The sequence below is a fragment of the Microtus ochrogaster genome, unplaced genomic scaffold, assembly GCF_000317375.1.
Source record: "Microtus ochrogaster isolate Prairie Vole_2 unplaced genomic scaffold, MicOch1.0 UNK12, whole genome shotgun sequence".
NCBI lineage: Eukaryota > Metazoa > Chordata > Mammalia > Rodentia > Cricetidae > Microtus > Microtus ochrogaster.
Window position 1 is genome coordinate 930,995 of NW_004949110.1, and position 26,671 is coordinate 957,665.

Below are 26,671 nucleotides of genomic sequence, written 5' to 3' on the forward strand. Positions count from 1 at the left end.
GGAGAGCACTGACTGGAGACCAGGAAAGGGAGCAAGAGACATGTACCATGCAGAGAGTCCGATGGGGGAATGCCATCCTGGGAGCCCAGGCCTATCTTATGCAGAGAGACAAGAAGGTGCAGTGACTAAGGGGACAACCCTAAACTCAGAATTGTTTTTGGCCTGATTCTTCATCTGCACACTGGGAATAAGAGAGGTGTCAGCCCATATGGTTCCCACATGGAGGCATTAATACCTGGTGCTCACCTGGAGGCAGCAGGTGTCAATGAGTATGACTCTTCAGGGCCAGTGTTAGGCAGGACATATTAAGTGCTTAGGAAAATTGTCCTGACACCAATGGATTAGGAATGATAATGACATCAGATCCTGACATCAGACCCTGTCTGCAGTGTGACACAGTTCAAAGAGGCACAGTTGTCAAGGAACCAACTAAAAACATGTCTTAAGTTTGTTACGTTAGCCACTGGTCAGTGTTTACTGAAGACAGAGCTAAGGACCATCTGGATGCCTGGCTTTGTTTTCCAGCACTCATGGGTCAGGCACACTGCTTTGACTCTGCCAGACGCATGGCATGGCTTTGCTTCCTGACAGCAGGGGCTCATTCCCTTGTTGGCCATGGGCCCTATAAACTTGCAGCAACAGCATGTTGCTAGGACTTCCCCCGTTTCAAACCATTTGTTCTTCTGTTCTTTAGCTGTGTGAACTACAGTTAGCATAGGTGTACAGAGGATATGCAAGGCACCAAGATTTTTCCTTTTTAAATTTAACCACCTTCTCTGGCAAGGGAGTGAAAAGGCTAGACTGGCCGGCTCTCTACATAGGCCAAGTTCCCCATGTGTTATAGGACAGGCAATCACCAGAGGTTAAGGCAGACCTAACCATGCCCAGCTCTGTGATCTGGCTGGGGCGCATCACTGAGACTGGGAGCCAGGAGCCCACCACTGTCCTTCCTCTTATGCAAACTACAGGCACCATAAACCAGAACATTCATTCTTTACTATAGAAAGTGAAAAAGGGGTTGCTAAATTATTAATTTACTCCTCTAGCTGGAAAGAGCCAGCTGCGGCAGGGCCCAGGCTGTAGTCCTAGGGAACTCAGATACAGCCTCTCATGGACTCCAGAAGTCCTGCCACAGACACCAACCAATGCCATCTTGCATCATCCAAAGTCTCCTGAATGCACCTGGTGATAGAAGTCCCTGTCCCTCTTTGTAATACCTATCAACTCTGCAAAACGGCCTCTCCTCAGACCACCAACATGGGCAGCTCCTTAAAATACTGGAACTTCAGTGTGGAGGTGGAGCCAAGGCACCTGCCGTCTCAGCAGCCTTGCTGGGGGTGGGGAGGTGCAGGAGCAGGGGCCAGAGGCCACTGGAACTGAGGCACACTTCGAGAGCTTAGTCCAGTGACCTTGCCTTTATACAGCAAAGGGAAACTGTTTCAAGAGCCATTCACAAGGTGGCGCTGTAGGACCAGACAAGATGGGAGTGCCCAGTTCTATCTATGGTGACAGGAAGTAGAGGGGGATTTATCTCCAGGCAGTCCCGACATTCCCCTTAAGACTGTTGGGGTGAGGCAGAATCTGTCTCTGGAACCAAAATACTCTCAACAGTGTCAGCTGTCATGTGGGAATTCATTGATCATTCTTAATCTCGACCAACGTGAGATGAACAAAATCCTCATTCTGAACTTTTCACCCATCTTTCACAGCAAGCACTCTCGGATACCCTTCCCACTGGGCACAAATCGGGTTATTTTTAGTGTTAGTCCTAAGCCTGAAACTATCTTCTCCAGACAGACATCCTAAAGACAGAGACGACCTCCCAGAGGCCTGGTGTGGCTTCTGCCAACCGCCCCAGCTGCAAGAGCAAACACCAATTGTGGCCTAGGAAAATGGCAGCCAGACAGGAAATAACTATGTGGCTTGAGGTGTGTGTGTAGGGAAATTATTCATGAATATTCCAGCTGTCCACGCTAGAAACCTAGGGTCCTTCCAAGTTCAAATCCCGAGTGTCTTCAATCTGTCCCACTTTTCTCCACCTCTCAGGACTCCTTTTTCCAGACTGCCTCCTTTCCTGATCCTTCCCATCACAGTCTACTCTCCTGGGGCCAGTCCTGCCCCGATCTTCTCCTGCCTTTAGTAACTTTCTAATATGTCTAGAATGAAGCTCAAAGTACCAAGCATAGCCTACAAGAGCCAGGTTAGGCTGTAGCCATGAGCCCCAGCACCCTGGCACAAGCTGAGTGGCCCCTCCCACTGTCTCTAAGTACACTTGTTCCCACATCTGTGCTGGAAGCACAACTCTTGCTATTTCCCCCTAGCCTTGTTCTCTTCCAGCCTGGCTTCATCACTACACGGTCCAAGGGAGGATTCCTCCACTGGGAGCTGTTTTTATCTACCATCCCATTCCTGGACAGATTCTGCCCTATCACAGAGACAGAAATGCTTTAGGCATGGAACCACTGCTTTTGGTTACTGGGATTTATTTACTGAATAAAGAACAAAACCATATTCATCCCTATCTCCCCGACTGACTGGAAGGCCACAGCCCTTCTCATTTCTCTGGAGAGCTCTGAGTCTGAGGACTCCTGACGACTTACCTGGCATCAAGGATGGTCCGAGTGAAGTAACGGAGATATTTGAATATGGACATGGAGTCTTGCAATTTCAGGATCTCCTCTTCCTTGTACTTAAAAAGTGCCAGGGCGAAACGGAAAATAACCTACGGGAAAGCCAGGGAAACTGTAACTGAAGACACACACAATAGGAGTCCAGGCATGAGACTGGGGGCAGGAGCTAGGGGCAGGCTGGAGCAAGTATCCCAAGGGCCCTGCCCTCAGGCAGACACCTGAATTCAGGGGTGACTTCCAGGATTGGATAAAGCCCTTTGGTACAGAAAAACAAATACTTGTGGTTTCCAACAGTTCAGCCCAATTCAGAAACAAAACATTCCTAAGAGTGAGGAGCCCTCTGTGGAATCCTTGCGCCTTTGGCTAACCTTTGCATTCAGCAAAGAATACTAACCTAGGAGCCAGTTTTCCCTAAGATCAAAACCCAGGCTTTTTTGACTGAAAAAGTGAAGCTGCAACTCCAGAGGCAGGCACAGTCTTGGCTCAGGGGTCTGATTGATTCTTCAATGCAGTGAAATAATCAGTTGATTTCGCTGATTTGTTTTTGGGGTACTCTGAGCCAGGCTGGGGAGAATGAACTGGTGGTTTTACAAACTGCTTTTCCACATCTAAGAGTCCTGATTAGCCTACGCCAGCCTACACTGTATTGAACTTAGAAAGTGATATTTACAGGGTCAAATTGTTCATGATTCTCTTCAGATACTCATTTATAGCCCAAGAGGAACAGTGTTGATGATCCTGAGAATTCTTCCTATTAATGACAAATTAAGACTATAAAAATGGTAGCAATCTATGCTGGACACTGAATCTCCATACGGGATAATACACACACCTATACCTTGGGAGTGTATAGCCCTGGCTATCCAGGAACTTGCTCTGTAGATCAGATTAGCCTCTAACTCACAGAGACCCACCTGCCTCTGCCTCCTAAGTGCTGGGATTAAAGGCGTGTGCCACCACCACTCAGTCCTTTTGACTGATAGGCCCCTTTGAGGGGCAACCTGGTGCTACCCCAACACTACTGGTGGACTAACCTTGGATCCTGCAATTCTCGGCTAAATCTATAATGCACATGCCTTTGTGTGGAAAGATGAAAGTCACAGGAGAGCTGGGTGCATCTTGTTCTGAAGTGGCAAGAGATTGAATTTAATCAAAGCGGCCACCATCAGGGGCTGCTATGTACATTTCTGACTCCTGTACAAGGGAATGCCATCATGTTACAACATGACGTAGCAAGGTCCTGTATGTGCTGGTACAGAACTAGCTCTAAGATACAGTAAGTTAAAACAGCATCCTTTAGACGGGCTTAAGAAACACGGATGAGAATATAAAAATTGAGAAGAAAACAACAGAAAACTGGAAAAGAGATTGCTTTCCTACTATATATCCTTAGTTATGTTTTGCTTTTATTTTTACTTAATCAAAATTATTTATTTATTTGGTGTGAGTTTATGTGTGTGGGCACATGCTTGTGTCTAGAGGTCGGAGGAAAACTTGTAGAAGCTGGCTCTCTCCTGCCACCACGTAATTCCAGGAATTACACTCAGGCTGTGAGGTTGTTGTGCTGTCCCATCAGCCTTTTATTTATCTATGTTTGGTATATTGTGGAGTGGTGTGTGGGGTGAGAGGAAGATGGACTGAACCCAGAGGCCTCATAGAAGCAAAGCTAGTGCTGGAGCACTGAACTACCAAGTGTTTTGCTAGTTAATCTGAAACAGGATGTCCCTACGAGTGACTGTGCTCAGCTTCACACTGAGGTTTTTGATGGATGAGCAGTAACTGCTGTTTCCCAAGGCTTGCAGGAGCAATCACACTGGGAACTTTGGGGCTGTGGTAACTTCCTAAGTTCCAGGTGAACCAGCCATTGATGACATGGTCAAGCATATATAACTGGAGAGAGTACACTCACCTTTGGTCCCTCATAAAGGAAAGAGTCCCATATTTTAAAAAGGACATCGCTGACAACACTGTCCACAAATACCACCAGGAACCAGTTGAAGGTGATGAGGGTGTAGTCCACTTTGTACTGTTCAAAGTGGGTGTGCAACCGAGGCAGCTTCTCACTCATGAGGTCTCTGAACACGCGCTGATCTACCTGGAGAGGGAAAAGAGGTGAGAAAGATCTGGGCTCTGCAAACCAGAACAGCTGCTCCACCTGAGAACAGAGCATGGAACCCATGGGGACATACAACAGCACAGCTGTTTCAGATGTTCATGGGAACACACAGAGCCAGGCTGCTCTGTGGTCCGGGGCAGCTGAGCACAAAAGCTGCAGGGCCCTACATGGCATGCTCCTCAGGGGACGGGGAGAAAGGAGCAGTCTGTAGCCTAAAAACAGCTCCCATACTCAACATCTCAGCTGAATACAGGCAGTCTTAGATGGGTGCATGAGAAAAGGTGAGTCACTGAACAAGAAATACACCGTGACTATCCACATCCATGCAATGAACACGCTTAACATGGCAGGGTGGGTAGAAAGGACATCAGCATCAAAATCAAAGGTATAAACTGCTAAAATGAACATAATTTTTTGGAATAATAAAAAACAAAAGTGCACATAAAAAGCTGTAGAGCACGCCTCACCTTTCACCCATGTCTGTCTGCCCTGTCAAACCTCAATATTCTCAAAACCATTTCAAAAGCTGCCAAACTATCCCACACTCCCACAAGTTGCCTAAGAGGTCAAGCTGGGGCTGATGTACATTCAGCAGGAAGCATTGCTCCCCTGCCCCAGGAGCACCATTCTTGACAGTCAGATCACACACTTTATCCTTCAACAATCAAACAATGACAAATTTGCCAGCACTTCTAGACCCTGGCATGGAAGAAGCTGGAAAGTAACAAGACTGATGGGCATCTGAGTATGAGACCAAGTGATGACACAGGATTTGTTCTGTCTGGGTGGGGTCAGCTGAAGACGTCTGTAAGTGCAGGACAGCCATCTGACACTGAAGTGGGAGGAAAATGTGTACACATCTCTTATTCCAACAGGATGGCAGACTGTGCCTACTTGAGGCTGTCCAGGGGTTGGCAGAGGGCTGGGCATCAAGCAGGCTGCCAGGAAATGCTTGCTGAGGCCTCTGTTTTAGCCTTCCTCCACGGAGCACTGGAGGACATGGGATAAGTATGTCATTCATCGGTGTCTGCAGTGCCTGGTGAGGTCCTGGCACACAACATGCATTTCAAGGACGGCAAGAAAGGGAAACCTGGCCAGCAGTTGGGTCACAGCAGCAGCAGGCAGTGGGCTTGGGGCTCTGGGATCTGGCCAGCACTGGCACTGATGGCACACTCACTTGAAGAGCAGCCTTACCATAATGGGGATGCCGTAGAGAAATGTGTTACGGACATCTGAGAGAAGAAAAGGCTCCGGTATCAGGGAAAAAAGCATCTGAGGACACCCCACCCAGAGTGGCGGGGACAGCAATGCTTCATCTTTTCTATTTCAAGACACGGGGCAGCCGAGGCTCTAAATTTGAGCTGACAGGGCTGTTTTCAGGTGCTCTGATTACACAAGCACTAGCCGCTCATTTTTAAAACCCCACCTGACTGATACTACTGCCTCATCCCCTTGTCCATGTCCTAGTTCACAAACTCATGTTGAGGGAAACAGCTCACAGGTAATCAGCAGGTGAAGGGACTGCAAGGCGAACAGGCAAGCTTCTCTAGTGTCCATGACATCAGTGCATCTAGGACAGGGACCTGGACTTGCAGCTGTGGGAAGGTCGGAGCTCAGCTTCTCACCAACTTCCAGAGGCAACGTGGAAGGAGCACATAAGCTTAGGCGTGGGGCTACAAGGACCAAGTCCAGCCCTCAGCTCAGTCCCACAGCAACTGCACCTTTCTTGTTTCTATTTATCCATTTATTTTTTTTTATTTTAAATATTCATTTTTTGGGGGTGTGTACATGTACATGGTATGGAAATGAGAACATGAAGGAATTTGTTCTCTCCTTTCACCATGTAGGTTCTAGAGATTAAACTTAGATCATCAAGCTTGGTGAAAATTTACACAGTGAGCCATCTTGTTGGCCCAAGGGAATTAACTGGCTTACCTAGTTCAATGTCTTTGACTTTCCTTTTCTCCTGAGCCTAATGGGGGACAATAAGGTTGCTACATGGTATGACCTGACAGTGAAACTGGTAGTAATAAGGTCAGGCTCACTAAATACATATCTTTGGATGGTGCTGGACATCCTAAGATAACAGAGGTGTGGTCTGGATGGTACCACTGATTAGCTGGAGAATGAGGAGAATGAGCAGGCAGGCAAGAGTTAATCCAGCTGGGTAACAGCCATCATGGGGTGGCGTGAACTGAAACACCCCTACAACTGCCCTGGGAATGCAGGATGGCAGTGTAAAAGGGGGGGGGGTGTATGCTGCGACTTCTAGATGCAGGGGATGTGTTCTTGAAGGAAAGCAAGGACAGGCTGTGTCAACAGGTATGCCAGGCTTGCGTGAACCTGGAGAGGCAGCTGTGGAGCAGCCACAGCTATGGTTGAGACAGGAAGAGCCGGAGAACAAGGTAGCCAGGAAACAGAGAAAACGGCCAGGACAGCAGAGAAATCGGGGAGCACTAGGGTAGTCCTGGTCCCCAGAGAAGTGCCCAAGGCAAGACCAGGTTGAGACAGATGATCTGGCCTCTTCCAGGCCATGTCACCCTCCTCTGACCTCTGATGTCATCATCCAGGTGTGAAGGGAACACATACCAGATCCTCTGATGGGGGAGGTCACTGACAATCCTACTGCAGCTCTTTAAACTAGGGTATGGCAGGATAGGGCACCTTTAACAGTTAAGGCTCCTCCAGCTTCCTCAGCAGTCCTTTGCCCCCCACATCTCCTCCAGCCTGGTCCCTGTGTCCTGGAAGAACTGATTAAACATACCAGCATCTCTCCCGCCCCCATATCTTTGGCCTATGACAGACTGCCAGGGAGGGCAGTCTCTCTGAGGTGATCAGAGAGTGGAAGGAGCTGACCTATCCACTCAGATCAGCTGTTGCAGCCCCGCTGCAGTCACGCACACAGCCGCCCCCACAGGGTTGACTTGGGTCAGACGACAACTGGAGTCCTAGAAGCCAGTGACCAAGGCATAGTATTTAGAAGTACCTGGGACCCCAACAGAGTCTTTGTGTAATAGTCTCGAGGCATGAAGACTTCCACGATGGTAACAAGACACCAGAAAGCATCTTCCTGTTCCAGGTAAAGGAGGGCCACTGCCACCAACCTATGGGCAGACAGGGACAAGGTCAGTGCGGGCTCCTGTTTCTGCCTTCATCAAGATGTCTGCCCAAGCCGTTTTCTCTAAGGGCCAGTGCGATTTCTACTTCTCTAATGAAGGATAAATGAGGATTTCTGTGTAAGTGATGGATCCTCTAAAACTTGAAGAGAAAAGCCACATTTCCTCTGATTCTGTCATTTGGATTTTGTTCAAAGTTGAAATTATTTCCCAATGAAATCGCCTCCCTGTAATCCATCAGCCTTGTGTAAAAAATGCTTCACTTGGCTGAAGAGATGGCTCAGCCATTGGAGGTCAGATCCACAAACAAAAAATGTTTCAGTCTAATATTCTGCTAAAGCAGCTAATTCTTTGAGTTCACTGCTTAAAATGTTTTGATCAGTCCTTTTATTTTTAAAAAATAATGTGAATGCAACAGAGTATGAGGTAGACTAAGAATCTGATTTCACCCACTATCCAGCTCTCTGGAGGGAGGAAGGCATGGCACAGAATCCCTAAGAGGGGCCCTTGGAGCTGCAGGAGGTGTGCACATGGGGCAGGAAGGAGCTCCCACACACCAACTGCTGTGCCACTCATAATGGAAGCCTGGCTCCGCCCATTTGTCCACTGTCATAATTAAGAGGCTGCTGATAAAACATGACTGATCCAAGTTTCTGAGCAGGCTAGAGCAGGGGGAATCACAAGCTGAGGGTCATGTCTGGGCAAGTCGGCAAGACCCTGTCTCAAAATTTCAAATAAAAGTGTGTATGAGGAGAGGGTGCTGGGAATGCAGTTCAGTGGCAGAGCACTGGCCTGGCATGCCTCAGGCCTGGGATCCAATCCCCACACCACAAAACAAGGGTGGGGGATAAGGCTATACCAGAAACAGGCAGAAATGAGGAAAAGTCCCTCTCCACTAAGCTGAAATCCAGTAACTTCTGTCCCAAACAAAGTTTAAATGTGTCACTCACAGGGAAAATGCCCTTGTTCAGAATTTGATCTTTTCTTTGATAAAACTGAAAGAAATCAGCAAACCTCAAATTAAAAAACAGGACCTGAGTGGGCGGCACTGGGATGACTCCAGTTTCCCTAGAAGGGATGGAGAGTGGGAGGTGAGAGCTGGAGGACAGTTACAGAGAAAAGTTCCCACCTCGCAAACACAGCCGGCCAGGCCCAGCTCCCAGGACTCCAGGAGGCATCTGCAAGTCCCAACAGCACTTAGCTGAGGCTGAGCACGGTTAGCACAAGCTGGGCACGAGCTAGGGTTCTCACACTGAAGTACTAGGTTCTCAGGAGCCAGGGGCACGTACCAAGAGTTCCAAGGAAAAAATCTACCCCCACCCACCAATTAAGACTCAGAGCTTTAACAGGGCGGGGTGGGGGCGCGCCAGTGTTCCTAGTTCACTGAGGATCACAGAACTGGTTCCAGGAAAGCACTGCAAGTCTTCCGTGGGGCCCTGGCCTCAGGGGTTTCAGACTCAGTGTGGTGTGAGCTGTGGCTTTAAGTAAAACCAGGGCTGCTTTAGGCAGGTTTTAATTTTGAAATGGAGACCAAGAGAAGCTGAGGTGTCTCTAACCTCCCAAGGGCAGAAAGAAGTACCCTGTAGTGTTGACTGAAGTCATGGGTTCCTGGTAGCCACTGGGTTTCAGCTGGGGTTTGAGTGAGCGGTAGTCCAGCTTTAAGCCTCCCCTCCCATAATACTCACATGCAGACTCAGACAGCTTACCAGGAGGTCAGGGGCAAAAAAAGCCTCTGAGCCGCCAGACTAAACACCAGCATCTAAAACTCAAGCACATGCACTCTGCTTAGGGGAGAACTTCTCAAGCACACACAAAGATCTTCATTCTTATCCTTTTCTCCCTCCCATTTGAGGCAGGGTCTCACTATGTAGCCTTTACTGGCCTAGAGCTTAGTATATAGACCAGGCTGGCCTCAAACTCACAGGGATCTACTTCTGCCTCCCAAGTGCTGGAATTAAAGGAGTGTTACATGTGCCGTGTATCTTTCTGACGAGCTTGGAAGGGAACACAAACAGAAGTGACAGCAGACAGCAGAGAGACGACACAGGGTAAGACGAGACACGTGGTAAGAAGCTGTCCCAGCACCCAGGGCCTGGTGCTGAGGGGGAATTTGGTGGGCAGCAGACCTTGGTACCCACAAAGCCTTGTCCTGGCCCAACATGCAGCTCAGGGTGACAGCCTGGATCACTACTAAAAGGTGAGAGGCCCTCTGTGTTCTGTGCTTATGGAAACGCGGAAAACAGTCAAGACCTGTAAGAGGTTCTACTCAATGGCTACAAAGCAAAACAAATACAGATGAATGTGAGAGAGATCTGTGGGGAGGAAGGAGGAAACAGGGATGGAGGGGCGGGAGAGTACTGAATGACAGCAGTCAGGATGGGCTACGTACACGAGTAAAATTGGTAAGAAAAAAAAAATCTAATTGAAAAAAAAGGCAAGCAAGTTTATGTCCTTTAAGGGCTGAGTTCTAATTAGCAGAAAAAGCCATCCAGGATCCTGCACAAACGAATGACACAAGCTTCTACTCCATCAATTATCAAATAATGCATATTTTTATGATTAAAACTGAAGTGTGAAGAGAAAAGCAAAGAAGAAAAAAGAAATGAGACTCCAAGATGCTCATCAGATGACTTCTGTGCTTACCAATCCTGGCGTTGGGACTGAACCAGGGTCTCACTTAGGCCAAGGACACACAATATCACTGAGCCACATCCCAGGCAGCTTTTTACTCCTTTAGACTTTCTAAAGCAGAACCTGCCTGAGTTACTCTAGAACTGTGTTGTGGGATATCTGTACACTGTGTGAAGATATATTGCTGTGCTTGGTGTAACACAAAACTGAGTGACCAATAGCTAGGCAGGAGAGAGGCAACACTTTCAGGGAGAGAAAGGAAGAGGAGGAGGAATCTAGGCACGTGGATTATATCAGGGAGATGCCAATGAGACTCTGAAGAAGCTGGACATACAGTACAGAACAGAGTAACGCGAGCCACATGGCAGAACATAGATTAATAGAAACAGGTTAATTTGAGTTATAAGAGTTAGTTGGAGACAAGCCTAAGCTAAAGGCTACACTTTCATAATTAATATTAAGTCTCTGGGTCATTATCTGTGGGCTGGCAATTCAAAGACAGTCGTCAAGAAAGCCTGCTACAGAGCTGGAGGTACTGCAACATGAAAACCTGCTGTCATCCCGGGATCCTTCCCCCACAGAATACAGGCTTTTCTTAGCTGGGAGGAGAGGGAGCTGCCAGGTAGTGCCTGGTGCCTGGAGGTTTTCTAAACCACAGGAGAGAGTAGTCTGACACCCACCTGTTGAGGCCTTGGCAGTAGCCAATATCTGGATTTCGCCAGGAGAAGGCAAGCAGGACACTGCGCAGCTTCTGGATGCCCTCTGATGTGGGGCTGGAGTAATGTTTATTGTTAGGCAGAGTCCGCAGCAGGTCCAGCTCGATCTGCTTGGAGGCCGGATTCTGTTTCTCCAGTGCCTTCTGGAGCAAGCTCTGGAAGTAGCCGGGCTCCATGCTGTCCTTGAATTTCCTGGTGTGGCGGTCAACACACCACTTCCATACCTTGGAGCGGTGCTCGTGTGGAATGCCTGCTCGGATCAGGTTCTTCAGCTCCGGAGAACATACCATCTCCCTGTTCATTGTGCTTGCAAAATAGTTTTCCCACTTGACCCCAGTGGAAACTTCCTGATTTTCTGTGAGGTACAGAGTCTTCAGGTCCAATGCTCGGACCTTGGCGACCAACTTCTCTTCCTCGTCGTCATCAGGGACAGTCCTAAACCCGTAGATATCAAACTCACTGTGGACAAATAACAAGAGGGGCAGTAGAAACGTCATGGTCTTGGCAAACAGTGCACTGAAACAGGAGACATTTCAGTCCATCAAGCATACAAGCGTCTGGATAAGCAGGGCCAGGACAACGGGCCTCTGCACAGAAAAGGTCTAATGAGATCAACTCTCCATTCATACAGGGAAAGAAATCACTGTCAAATGGGTTAAAACTCCCATAAAACCAGATAAAACTGGAAGGAAATACAAGCACTATCACCAAGCAAGACTGACCTAAGTGGGGCAGAGGGGCGTACACGGCCGATCTCAGTGTTCAGGAGGCTGGAGAGGGAGGATTCTAAGTTCAAGACAAGTCTGGGTATAGCTAGAAAGACACCGTCTCAGATAAAGGACCAAAGAAAATAAAAAAAAGGAGGCCCAATTATGTGGCTATGTCAATGTACATGTCTCTGCCTTCATACACCCGGAACAACTTCATGCTTCAAAAGGTTTTGTTTTAATAAAAAAAGTATCTTGTGATGTTTGCCAGCCTAGACTCAAGTGCTCCTCCTGTCGCAGCTTTCCAAATAGCTGGGATCACAGGTGTGTGCTACCATACATACCCACAAGGCATCATTTTCAAAGGTGAAAAGACACGAAGAGGGTATGAATATTAATCAAGGCTTTGGCAGACAGAATATGGCCCCACAGATGTCAACATCCTACTCCTGAAATCTGTGACAACATTCAAGGAGAAGATGGTGGCAGATGGTCCTCATGGTACAGAATTAAGACAAGGACACTGTCTGGGTTACCAAGAGACCCAATAGCCACATGAACCCTTCAAAGAGAAAAAGGGAAAGCTGAAGAACAGATCAGAGGAAAAGAACAGAAGAGGCAGGAAGGACAGGTACCTTTGCAGGAACTGGGTCAGCCGCTGACCCTTTAAAGAAGGAAGGGGCCATGAGCCATGGAATGCAGGGCTCGCTTTATATCTACCAGGAACTGTATCTACCAACATTTTTAATGATGGAAATGAACTGTTCCCCAGAAGATCCAAAAGGAGACAGTCCTTGATTAAATTGTAATTTCAATCAGTAAGACCTTATGTTACCTTCTGACCCATGAATTTTATGACAGCAATGTTGCCGCTGAGTCTGTGATTAGTTGTGGCAGTATCGGAATCTAGTACAAAGCTTCTGACATAATGCTTAGGAACTTTGGAAATCAAATCTAGTGCAGTTGAAGGCGTGCACTTCTTCCACATTAGGAATCGTGTTCCTTTTCTCTGTTCTGGATATACTCTTGCTGGGCACACAGAACATAGACCATGGTGTCTGTAACTATGGAAACTAAAAAGGTCTTAAGTGCCCTTCATGAAGGGAAGCAATAATGCCTCTGTGGTCTGTTTATCTAGTATAGTTCCTCAAAGCAGGGAAGGATGGAAAAAACTCCTAAATGCACACTGGAAGAATGCAACACACCTTCAGAACAGTTCCCGGAGGTCACCAACAACTATGAACGACGCAACCACATGTGATGTGGAGGAAGCAGCCTTGAATGTGAGGTTCTGGCTGCCTGGGCTGGGGTTTCATCCATGTATCACAGGGTATCACTAGGATATGCTATACCACCTCCTAACTCAGTCACCTCATAAAGTGAGGCAAAGCCCACCTGCACTGAGCATTTAATACAATTCTGTATGTGAGCACTTAGCAGTTCCTGTGCCCGGCACACTGGTACAGAAAAGTGTGCTGTAACAATGGTGCTGCTCATATTCTTAAAGTTTACTTCCGTCATTTGAATAGCAGTCAATGCTGGTATGTTCTGTTAGTTTGGGGAGGGCCAGGCATGTCAAAGGCTTCATCTCAGGCTGGAGGAAAGGCAGTGAGGAGACCACTGAGCAAGGCCCAGAGACAGTGCTGTGTCTGAGTGACAGAGGCAGAAGGGAGGGTGCACCAGGTGACTCTGCAGCTTCCTAGTCCCAACACTCTGAGACTTGTCAGAAAATATACTGTATATGAGCTTTTAATCCAAGATCCGTCATATACTTCTAGGTTCTATGACCCTCACTCCTGCAAAAACAGTGCAGTATTTTACATGTATGTGTCTTTGTGCATCTTAGGGTGGGTCCATGGTTTGTTTCAGATCCTATGTGGGTCTTGGGCCGCTCAGTCGTTGTAGAAATGGCCTCCCCATACAGGGAAAACAGCTTCCCTTCACTGGCCCTTTGCTTTCGGTTCCCCTCGGATGGGATGCATGTGTGTCAGGAAAAGGTTCCCATTCCTTAGAAAACTGGCCCCGGCAGAAGAAGGTATGTATCGGAGGTGTGGCCTCTTTGACATGGTTTTGGAATAAACAGATGTGGACTGACTTCAGCTCCACCACTTATCTCTGAGGGAGAATGATGATGTATATCTCACTGGCCTGACAGCAGCTGTCACAGGCATCAGATCAGACACAGTGTAAGAGCTCTGAGTGTCTACTGCTGCGGAGAGGGAACTTCAGAAAGCGGTGGACTTCCCGACAGAATCAAACACATTTACCTGACCAGATGAGGCTTAATGAACGCTTGCTCTGGCTGTTCTTGGCTCTCAACCTGCAGAGCATCCTCCAACAACTGGGCTATGACATCCCTGGTAGGCCCCTGTTCTTCTGAGCAAACTGGTGTCTTCATTTCTTGAAGCAGTATCAAGTACTTACTTTCTACCTGGCAGAGCTTGGCTTCCAGGCTAGAATACTGCAGAGAAAATAAGGTTAGGCAAGGTGTTACCCCCACCCAGAGAAAAACACAGGAAAAGCAAGCTTTGGGTAACTTGGCCAACAATGAGCTCAAGCCAGCATGCCCAGTAGATGAGGAAGTGAGCCCGCTGCAGACTACAGCACAGGTGATAGGCTAATCATGCCACAGACCTTCTTAGGGCTGAAATAGCCTGCTACGGCTGCCCTCTTCTTCCTAAGGGTTTGGACGCAGAGGGAGTGCCGACAAGCACGGGTACCAGTCTTCAACATGGTTAGAGTGAGCAACAAAACTCGTCGTGTGCCAATTACTGAGGTCAAGTCTAATCCTAGTTGGTTACGTGGGCCATGAATCCCCCTACCCCATGTATACCAACTTTGTTAGGGCATCATGTCCAGGCAGGACTAGTTCCCATTTGCTACCTGATCAGAAAAATCAACTTCACCCTGGCAAATATGCAGGAATACGGTTTGGAAATGTGCTCAGAAGGCTGTTGAAAAGATAGCACACACACACCACAGCTGTGGAGAAGTGTCAGGGGTTTGTACCTCACCAGCACACAGCTGGAAAGTCCTCTGCCGCCATAGTCATGGTTGACTCTCAAACCAACCCTGCTGGATCTATGGAGATGGTAATATTCTCACCATTCCTGCTTCACAGATGTGAAACTAAATCTCAACAGCATAAATGAAAAGCTAGACAATCTTAATTTGGGAGAACCCCAAATTGCACTTCATTTTCTTTTTTTTTTTTTTTTTTTGGTTTTTCGAGACAGGGTTTCTCTGTGGCTTTTGAGCCTGTCCTGGAACTAGCTCTGTAGACCAGGCTGGTCTCGAACTCACAGAGATCCGCCTGCCTCTGCCTCCCGAGTGCTGGGATTAAAGGCGTGCGCCACCATCGCCCGGCTGCACTTCATTTTCACCTTAGAAAATTCCTTAAAAATGTATGAAGATCACATGTGAGAGTATTTCTTTGTTATCCACAACGAAAATGTACTGGACACACTTAACATATATTTTGACGCCAGTAGCCATGTTTTTCCCAATGTGGTGGCTAGGTAGGTTCTAAAGCACATCCACTTAAATACAGTTTCTGGTGTAGGAGTTCATTCTGTTTGTGTTGCTTTCATTGGATAATGAATAAAAAAACTGCTTTGGCCTAGTTGATAGGACAAAACTTAGGTAGGCAGAGTAGACAGAACTGAATGCTGGGAAGAAGGACAGAGTGGCAGATGCCATGGATCTCCTGCCTGAGACAGATGCTGGTTAGAATCTTGCTAGTAAGCCACAGTCACGTGGTGATACACAGATTAACAGAAATGGGTTAAATTAAAATGTAAGAATTAGCCAATAAGAAGTTAGAGCTAATGGGCCAGCCGGTGTTTAAATGAATACAGTTTCTGTGTGATTATTTCGGGTGTAAGATAGCCAGGCAGCTGGGACAACAAGCAGTCCCCTCCTCCCGTTACAAGTTTTCTCTCTCTCACCAAGTGGTAAAATGTGTCTATCCTGACTTACCTTTGCCATCAGATCCCTCTCTCTCCTTTCCGCATTTCTTCGTAGAGCGGAGAGTTCCAAAATTTCCTTATTTAGAAATTTATTTTGGGTTTTGTACCCTTGCAGACTATCCTGTAGGGGGAAAATATTTATCAGTTCATGAGGATTGCATGTTGGTTAATTATCCTACCTAATTAGCATATCCGAGTCCTGCTAAGTGAGAGCAAGTTCTAAAAGAGAACTGAAGACGTCTGAAGGTGTGTTCTGATGAATGTTCCGGTCATTGCTGCAGCAGAAGGAGGTGGGAACTGCTGTTGCAATGAAGCAGATGAACAAAACATTTACTCAGCAGTAGAGATTTCAGGAGAAATAAGCAGGATGTATTTTCTAAATTCATTCATACCCATTAAGTTGGTGATGAGAAAAAAAAAGCAAAATTTAACCAAAAAAGCTACAGAGAAACCCTGCCTTGAAAATCAAAAAAAAAAAAAAAAGCAAAATTTAACCAAAAAAGCTACAGAGAAACCCTGCCTTGAAAATCAAAAAAAAAAAAAAAAGCAAAATTTAACATTCCTTTCAACCAGAGAAATTGAACATATTCTTTGTAGGTTCTTGTTTTTACTCATATAGCTTCTATTTTAAAACGGCTATAAAAATGCAGAAAAGCCCTTAATTAAGTACGGCATGTAATGATAAATGCTACAATCTACAAAGCATCAGGGACTCTGGAGAACATTGCAAAGTTTCAAAGCTGGGGAAGAGCTGAAGAAAAAGCACAACAGGGCAGAGGTGGAGCTCAGTGGTAAAGCTCTCCTTTCCAGCACAACTCTCCACAAATTACAAGAACAAACGGGCCCTCTAGTGGGTGCCCACCTGTTCACTTCTGTGACACTAATTTTGTATTTGAGAGAACATAGCTAGTTGGAGACAAGGTTGTTTTGTAAAGACAGGGTTTCTCTACTATAAATCCTTGGTTGTCCTGGACGTATCTATGTATGAGTATGAAGTCAGAGTTCTGGCCCTGCTTCTGCCTTCCATGGTCACAAAGTTTGTTTGCTCTGCTCCACTTGAAGTGCAGCTGTGGGTGGGCAGGGAAGAGCTCTCACGCAAAGTCTCTGGAAGTAAGGTTTACTGAGTCCTTTAGATGTTCCTCATGGTAAAATAAGGAAGCTTCTAAATAAAGATGAATCAGAAGCATCTTGAAGACTGTGGTTTCAAAAGACTACTTATAAATTCCATCTTTTGCAACCACAGCCTCATCTGCCCCTGACCATTTCTAGACAGTCCTCCACACCCCGACCCCCCCCCCCAGTCTCCTGATAGACTGTTCTATGAGATGCAGAGGAACTGGAAAGGTGCCCCTGGTGCCCCTGATTTGCTGGCACTCATGGAACATGGGCTATGGGTCACAGAACTCTGGGCAAGGCACATGAGCTTCTTGATCTCACTTAGACCTCTCGAGCCCCAGGAGCCATTCTTGACATTATTTCCCAGACAGACCCAGGCCAGGGAGGCTATGCATTCGCTGAATGCTGTGCTGGGAAGTCAGCTTCTAAGCTCGGAGGGCCAGGCTGAGTGCTTGAGCCTCCTTACCTGCAACCCAACCCTTGCACAGAACTGACATCGCCCTAGCAATCCAAGTACGTAAGTGAAAATGTCAGGCCCCAAAGAAGGTTAACGTGTCCTTTTCTAGCTCAAATGATGACATTTTCTCCTCTTTCCTGGCATCTTAAAAATACTGTATTTGGAAACAATGAATAAACACATCATTAAAAGGCAGGTCAGTTAACAGGAGGTTGGTTGGAAAGAAGCTAAAGATACTGAACTGTGAGGAGAAAGACTAAATGACAGGTATTTGGTCTCTGCTGGCTGTATAGTTTGTCTTTAGTATAAAATTTGTGCTCCAGTCTCAGTAAATTCTCACTATTTACCATCAGAATATTTTGTTGAGAATGTTGATATAACAATAACATCTGGCAATAAACACTCTGCAAGGTGTCCGGTCCAGATGTGGACCACTTCCTTCAGCCCTCGTAACACCCCAGGGGTAGCACTGTTTGACAGATGAGGCCTAGACCTGAGGTCACTGCCACAGTCAGAGTTCACTGTGGAAGGATGACTGAGCTCTGAGCAAGCCGCCTACACTCTTCTGGGAGCGCTGCATCTCACTGTAGTACAGGCTCAGGCAGAGCCAAGGCCAGCAACGTGAGGTCCTGACCTAGGCAGGCTGTCTCTGCCTGCTAAGAAGCTTCCCCACTAAGCCTCACTGTGTAGACTCTGGAGCCACAGCTTTAAAGCTGTTGAGAAATGTTGAGGAAAAAGATCCTTATGACTCATCAAAAGTCACCCCAGCTACAAAAGGACACAGGAGAGACAGTCCATGTTGGATGAGGTAAGTTAAGAATCTCAAAGGTTCAGTGGTTATAGCAGCTACGTGGCCCATTCTCACACCCTGGCTTAGCTCCCTGGGAAAACGTGTGCCATATACTTCTCTTCTGACAAGAACAAAAAACACCGTCTGGAAAACCCACATTACAAATGCAGACACTAATTGCATCACTACTGTGGGGATGTGTAGGAAGGAAAACATTTACGGTTGAGCATATAAACAAAACTGACTTCTACAGGCAACACTAAGACTGCTTGTAAAAAGAAAAATGAAACAGAAACAAAAAACAGCCAAGCACAGCAGCTCACACCTGGTAATTTCAGCACCCTGGACATGGAGACAAAATAACTTGAGTTTGAGGCAAACCTGGGCTACAGTGAGTTCTGGGTCAGTCTGAGCTACAGTATAAAACCTTGTCTTATAAATATAAAAAAATAAAATAATAAAGGCTGATTTATAGTTGATATAAGAAGAAGTGTTTTGGTTCCTCATTAATAATCCTGTTGGGAGCTGTGGCCAGGGCTTATCCAGGCTTATCCAGTCAAGTGTCTGCTGCACATGCAGAAGGACCTATATTTGGGTTTCTGACACCACATAAAAGCTGGTGTGATGGTGCTTCTATAACCCTAGTGCAGTGAGCATGGAGAAAGGATTGCTAGGGCTTCCAGGCCAACTGGTTCAGACTTTGTATCAAAAAAAGAAGGTGGGGAGGTATGGAGGGAGAATATCAACATGTAGCCTCTACATGTGAGCGCCCCTGGGCATGTGGACCTGCAAATACATGTGCATCTGTGCACATACACACACCAAAAATAAACCATGTTAGTCTTTCGAGTATCAGAAGGGAGTTGTCACTAAAACAGACCACCTACACGCTGCCGCTGTCTCAGTGTTCCTAACTCGGAAGTCCCCAGCCTGCCCAGCACTTGCTCAGCTCACTGCTGGCCAATGGAAGGCGCTGGAAGCCATGCCACTCACATTCTCTAACTATCTCAACAGTAACACACCTGGCCCTTCAAGGAGAAACTCCATTTGAAACTCAAACACCCAGAGTCAATTTTTTTTTTTTTGCAAGAAGACAATGGCTATGTGGAAACATGGGCTAGGAGTCACAGACCTACTGGGGGTCTGCTGGAGTCAGATCTACCTAATGCCCCTTGTCCCAGGGGATGTTTGTCTACCTAAAACTTCTCCAGCAGAGTCTCAGGAGCTGCTGACAGCAAAGATGCGCTGGTCTTCTCTACAGCCTTCCTCATAAGCACCCAAACTGTTCAGCTCTCTGCTCTGGACCTGCAGGATTCTCGACAGGTATACGATGCAGGCTGCTCTGCTTTCCAAAGGGGGAGTACTCCCCCTCCTTCAACTGCTGCTTATCACCCCAGTTCCCTTCTGTTCAGGAGCCAGCCTCTCATCCTGGGCCATCTCAGAAGGCGGCACTGGGAAGACAGCTCTGTCCTCCCTTCCAAGAGCAGGACTTCTCATGTTAGGCACTGACCCTTGTCCGAGCAGGCTCCTTTTCCCATTTTCCCAGCTGGCCCTACTCTGACTACTGGGACAATATTCCTGCCCAGGCCTGTGGGAAGCTATGCAAATTAAGTCTGTGTTTACATTCATGTAACAGAAGAGGAAACTGACAACCTCCATGTTCCATGGTACAATGAAGTCTTGAGAGGGCAATAAATAAGAGGGGAGGGGTGTTTCAGCTACTCCTAAGTCAGGGACAGGAGGAGCTGAAAGGGTTCCAGGCAGGCAATAGCAGCAATGGCAACAGTGCTGGAAGGGCTTCCAAGGAGTTCTTTAAATTGACTGCAAAGCCTGTTTCTGTGCCCCACCCCCAGCTCTGCTCCTTTACCAGACTAGCTCACTGACAATAGTACCTCTAGGGATCAAAACTGATGGAGCTAACGAAGTTTGGGATCTCTGTCCAAAAAGCCAGCCCACACCCTGCCCTTACTTTTAGCCTGTCCAGCTCCAGCTGGTCTCTGCTGGCTGGGGTGGCCAAAGGAGAGCTGGGCCCCATGGTGGGCGAAGTCACACTGCCCTCACACTCGCTGAGCTTGATGATGACCTCGTCCTTGGCCTGGATGGTCTCCATCAGCATCCCCAGGCGCTCGTTGAGCTCGCCCACCTTGCTCTTCAGCGTCCTCACTTCCTGCTGGAGACTCTCCTTCTCCAGGCCGTACCTCTCCAGCTGGCCGCTGAGGCCCAGGATCTGCTCGTCCTTTTGGTGGAGAAGCTCCAGAGTGTCCCTGGGGACCCCCTGGCTGATTTGGTGGCTCGTAAAATACTTGTCATATTGGGATGACCGGACTGTCTGCTGGAGCAGCCGAATAAGCTCCTAGGAACCAAGAAGATGATGAGATGAAGGGTACGAGAGTCAGGGAGAAAAACAGGAATCATAACCATGTTACATAAGTAACCACTGGAATTTGAGGAAATGAGGAAACAAACTTTGTTGGAAACATTTTAATACCAAACTTCCTCTTGAAAGATCTCAAAAATAGAGAGGAAAGAAATTTAGTCCACAAATACGGTCTGAAGAGAACAATAATAGGAAGCTGGAAATAATGGACACGCTGGCTGTAATTAGCAATGGTTCCTGGCACATATTTATCAGTACTAAAAGATCTGTGAAGTACCGTCGGGTGGCACATGCCTGTAATTCCTGTGCTGGAGGAGGATCAATTGTTCCATAGCCTACACCGTGAGATGCTGTCTCAAAAATAAATAGACGTGTGTGGGGGGGGGGGGTAGTTAGAAAGATGACTTAGCATATGATGTTCTTGCAGAGGTTCTGAGCTTGGCTCCCAGAACCAACGTTGGGAGGCTCACTGGATTTGACACCCTTTTCGGATCTCCAAGGGTGCCTGCATTCACATACCCACACACATAATTAAAAATAAGATAAAACAGGGTGGGGGGGGGGAGAAAAATCCAGGCTCTAAGAATCACTGAACTGTCCAGCAATTAGGTAGAATATCTGACCAGCTTAGAAAAGTTATACTGTCTGACAGGACGTGGAAACTTCAGACCTCTAGGCTAAGGAACTGGGTGTGGTGCAGACAGCAGTACCCTGCAACCTTCCTTTCCCTCCACATAGTCTAGGGTCTTGAATTAACGATGGGCATAGCTCAGGGCACAGGATGGAGGCTGCAGCAGCATGCGTCAGGGAAGGGCCCCTGGGGAGGTCAGGTGAAGGGACACAAAACTCAAGAGACAGTTACCTTCTGACTGGACAGGTCCTTCTTGAGCTGCTCCAGCTCCTCCTGCTGGCTTTGAATCTGCAGCTGCATCTCAGAGACGGGCTTAGCGAGGCTTCCACCACCTGGTGACGTTCCCTCGATGAGAGGATCACCGCTGCTGTGGCGATTTTTGTATGACCCAATTATGTCTCTCAAGGGGCGCTTTCCTTTGTAAGGGTGCCGCCCCAACTCGAAGGGGAATCCCGAACTAGTGACTCCTATGTTAAAAAAAAAAGTTCTTGAGCAAGTCAAACCTTCTTCTGGTACCCTTACAGACTGCACTCTGAAGGGCTGTGGACTCATCAGCCTATGAAGAAAGCAGAGCAGCGGATGCCACTTTGTCCCACCTCATTCTAGAGGTAAAGCCAGCGGAGTTTCAGACCACTCTACAGACGACTACTACATGGGCACTTTACAGAAAGATGAGGTACACTAGGAAATTCTTGGCTTCTTACTTGTACTCATTTGTTTTTGGCTAAAACCAAAAACAAAAGGAATGTTTTTAAAAAGTATAGATACATTTTTAAAGTATGATTTTACATATTAAATGATCCAAATAAATGTTTTTATGAATGGCTTCAAATGCAGCCTGAGGAATGCCAACAGGAGACACAAAAGCACCGAGGAGTTTTGATTATTTGAAGCTATGAGAGACAAAGGCATCTGCGCTGTTAGAAGCACACAGTGGCCCTGAAGTAGGTCAGGCAGAGACTGGGAGGGGCAACAGCATCAGGCACCTCGATAGCACTGGATGGATTTTTCATGCTGGTTTCATGAAAAACAGAGGAGCATGCTTCTGACTTGGGGACTGTTGGGACTAGCATGTCTTCCCAAGCCTTCTTAGTGATGAAAACTGGGGTTTACCGGGAAGTCTTCCAGACAGCGGTACTCCAGCCCTTCTAGCTTTTCTGTTTCTTGACCACATGTCCCTATGATGATGCACCTCCTTAGGCCCGAAATGATGGGTTCAATTGGTCATAGACTAAGATCTCTACAACTGTGAGCCAAAATAAACCTTTTCTCTCAGGCATTTGTTACAGTAGTGGAACTAAGACTAATTTAACCAGTTCTTCAGAATCTATGATACTATATTTTGTTCCTTTTGAGTACATCTCAAATGTCTGTAAATAAAGGTGGTGTGTGTGTGTGTGTGTGTGTGTGTGTGTGTGTGTGTGTGTTTCTGAGACAGAGTCTTGCTACATGGCCCAGGCTGCCCTCAAATGTGCAATCCTCCTGCATCAGTCTCCCAGGTCTTAGAACTACAGGTATATGACATAATACCTGACTTAATAAATACAAAGTTTCTTCACTCAGCATTTCTGTGATGCATAGAAACATGACAGCTATTCTATCTCCTGGAAAAGGTGTGCAGCTACCAGGCTAGATAGACATTTATTCCTTGTAGCACTTTACAAACCTTTAGGAATTACTGCCCCCACCCCTGGCCATAACACTTCATGCTTCCAGGACTCTGGCAGCCAAGTGTCTGTTATGTCCCCAGAGGTGACAAATGGCAGCACAGAGAGCAACAGAGAGCACAGGTGCATTCTCTACCTTTGCTCCCCTCAGGCATTTGCTTCTTCCTCTCCTCCTGTAGCAGGGACTCCTCTAGGTCCTTAGGAGGTGGGTCTAAAAGTTCCCACTCTTCATTGGTGTAAAACACGGTTCTGCGACTCTCACTATGTCCTCTCCCAGGACGGAAAGATGACATTGAATTTCTATTTAAAAACAAGAAAGGAGAAAACAAATACAACTGTATATAAGATTTCTAAAAATGAAGATTCGATAATAGCGAATATTTTTGAGAGTATAGAAAACAAGAAAAATACACACTGCTAGGAAGTACACACTGATCTAGTGTCATGGAAAACAAGACAGACTGGAAAAGAGTCTTTCTTTCTTTCTTTCTTTCTTTCTTTCTTTCTTTCTTTCTTTCTTTCTTTCTTTCTCAAAACAACAATAACAACAACAAAACCCCTTTACTTAAAAGTCACACACCAGATCCTAGTCTATCCATATCATTGAATTTCTGTACAGTTAGATTAGCTATTCTCAAATCGTGGAGCTTCACACTGGATTTTATACTTTCACCAACAAATATATTTTTATGAGAACTGCCTTTCTAAAGATGGTAGCATTTCCTAAATGAAATTCCTGTGCACAAATACAGGGAGACACTAAAGCATACACGGCTTTATTTATGTTAGCCACTCCTTACACTTATGGTGAGCTGACCTTCAACACGGATGTAAAAAAGTTCAAGGAGGAAAATGTGGTTATAAAAAGTGGTTATATGTAGGAAACTTGAACCTTACCTCATACCATACATACAAATTAATTCAAAATATATGATAGACAGGTTGTTGTGGCTCACTTTGGAGACTGAGGCAGCAGGATCCTAAGTTCCAGGTCAGTCTGAGCTATATAGTGAGATTCTGTCTCAAAACAAAAACAAAAACACCCCACCTCCCAAACCCAATAAAAAAGTCCCCTAAAGGATCTAAATATAAAAAACTAAACACAAAACTTCTAGAAGAAAAGGAGAAAAGTACTTTTCACACATATAAACGTGTTTTTTCTTTTCTGTATGCATGTGCACATATATCTTTGTATGTATGCAAGCGTGCATGTGTAGGCCAAAGGTCAACTCCAGTTGTCTTTCTCAATCACTTTCCAGTTCATTTTTTGAGGCAGAGTTTCTCTCTGAACCTGAGGCTCACCCATTTGGCTAGGCTAGCCAACAAACTCCAGAGATCTGCCCAGCCCCAGCTCCCCAGTGCTGGGACTACAGGTAACATCTGGTTTTTACACGGGACTGGGGGTCCAAACTCAGGTCAAGTTTATTTCCTGACTAAGCCAACTCTGTAATCCCAAGTGGGACAGATTTTCTAAAGAGCACTCAGAAAGCACAATCTAAAAGATAAAAGAGAAAAATCAAGTTTATTAAAACTTTTCCCCTTTGAAAAGTATTTGTCAATATATACCTGACAAAAGGCTCATATCCAGAACATTTAAGAACTCTTAAAGCTCAATAATATGGATAAACAACTCAATTTAAAAATGATCAAGAGTCGAGCAAAGCAAATGAAAAAGAGAAAAGAAAAATATAGGCAGTTTCCTAACTTGTAAAGCTAAACTTAAGATTTTCTTTAAAACTTAATGATGGTTCCAAAGCAACACACATTCGAACCACACTTTGCAGATGGATTTTCCTGGGCTAGTCATATGCAGTAAGACACTCTCGAGCCGGGAGTGGCTTCCAGTGAGCCGCACGAGCTCAAGGGTGCACAACAGGTACTCTACAGAATACGTGTAGCTACGCCACAGTGTCTGCTGGGCATTTTCAACTGTTAGGCTTACTAGGACATCACCCTACCATGTAACCCATCCTTAGCCAAGGAGCCTCTGCCTAAGAATGGCTAGTAAGTGCTGAAAAAGAAAACACCAGTGGTTAAGGGCACTTGTTGCTCCTGTAGATGACCCTGGTTTGGTTCCCGACACACACAGGGCAGCTCAACTCTTAGTTCCAGGGCATACAACCACTTTTGCCCTCCACAGGCACTAGGCATGCATATGTCACACAAACATACATGTAGGCAACACACACACAAAATAATCTAAAAAAATTTTTTAAAAAAGCATTAAAAAAAGTATATGATAAAAGTTATCATATACTAGTTTTAAAAAGGGTCACACCCACAACAGCTAAAGTTAAGAGCAACAGTAATTCCCAGTGTTCAGGAGGATGTGCGGCAACCGGGACTGGCAGTGTTGCTGGGAATGTGAACCACAGTCACTTTGAAGGGCGATGTCAAGTAAACGAATGTAACAGGCTATAATGGCCCGAAAGAGTTCACTTTTTTAAATTCTTAAGAAGGACAGCTACAGTGAAAGACAGCAGCTTGGAGGTTGCTCACGGCCATGGTTAGGGGAGAGCTCATGAGGAAACACACTTTTTCCCTCCTACAACCGCCATCTGAGACAGGGTCTCACTGTACAGCCCCACCTGGCACAGAACTGGATAGATAGACCATGCTGGCTTCAAACTTATTGAGGTTTGCTTGCCTCTGCCCCCAACACGCTAGGATTGTGGGCATGTGCCCTGACACGCAGCTATAAATTTTGAGGTGTGATTTTTAACGTGTGCCAGCCCATACTCCTAAAATAAGTGAGACTACAGGTAAACCACACTGCAATATGGTTGCTCAACAAGGACAACCTGTGCGCCACTGGTGTTGCCCCAGGCAGACTGCAGGCGGGAAGCGAAAGCTGATTCCATCTCCAGTTTGAGCTACACGGATGACACTCTTGCACAAAGCAGCTATGTCTCAATATTTTAGTTTTGGGGTGTGTTGTGCAGTTGTGTTTTCCTGTGCATGCCTGTGGAGGCCAAACGCCAGTATCAAGTATCTCTCCCTATTGCTCTCTACTTCTTTATTTAATTTTGCTTTAGTTTTGGGCTAGAGAGATAGCACGGTAGATAAGAACACTGGCTGTTTTTCCAGAGGACCTGGGTTCAATTCCCAGCAAGCACTCACATGGTAGCTCACAACTGCCCATGACTGCAGTTCCAGGAGATATAAATCCCTCTCTGGTCTCCATGGGCACTGGGCATGCATGTGGCACTCAGGCATACATGTACACAAAATACTCATCCTCGTAATAAGCTATTTATTTCCGGGGCAGGCATGTGCACCACAGCACATGTGCAGAGGAGGACAGTTTTCCAGACCTCAGGTAAGCAGGCTTGGTGGTGAACACTTTTCCTGGCTTGGCCCTCTCACCAGTCCTCCCACTTTATTTCTGACACAAGTCTCCTGAGCTGGAACTCACTATTTTACCTAGACTGGCTGGCCAAATGCTTTCTGGAGCTCCTCCCCAGTACTGGGGTGACAGATGTGGACCCAATGAGTGGTTTTTAAATGGGGACTGGGAATCCCAAATCAGGTCCTCATGCGTGAGCTGCAAGCATTTTTTCATTGAGCCACCCGAGTCCCTTAATATTTGCGTTTTTAAAAGCATGATTTACCCCTTTTCTTTGAATTTCACTAAAGTAATTAAAAAATTTAGAAGAACGCCGGGCGATGGTGGCGCACGCCTTTAATCCCAGCACTCGGGAGGCAGAGGCAGGCGGATCTCTGTGAGTTCGAGACCAGCCTGGTCTACA

General features: G+C 46.5%; 1 protein-coding gene across 1 annotated transcript in view; it reads right to left on the reverse strand.

Moving 5' to 3' along the window:
• Tbc1d2b (TBC1 domain family member 2B) overlaps positions 1–26,671 on the reverse strand; it is a 71,924-nt gene that overhangs the window by 3,142 nt on the left and 42,111 nt on the right. The window contains exons 4-12 of the mRNA XM_005366647.3: positions 23,059–23,222; positions 21,487–21,722; positions 20,217–20,600; positions 15,895–16,005; positions 14,184–14,377; positions 11,174–11,668; positions 7,733–7,850; positions 4,540–4,725; positions 2,601–2,722 (exon numbers count right to left, since the gene is read on the reverse strand). Of these exons, the coding sequence (XP_005366704.1) occupies positions 2,601–2,722; positions 4,540–4,725; positions 7,733–7,850; positions 11,174–11,668; positions 14,184–14,377; positions 15,895–16,005; positions 20,217–20,600; positions 21,487–21,722; positions 23,059–23,222 (2,010 nt within the window). The remainder of the gene's footprint in view (positions 1–2,600; positions 2,723–4,539; positions 4,726–7,732; positions 7,851–11,173; positions 11,669–14,183; positions 14,378–15,894; positions 16,006–20,216; positions 20,601–21,486; positions 21,723–23,058; positions 23,223–26,671) is intronic.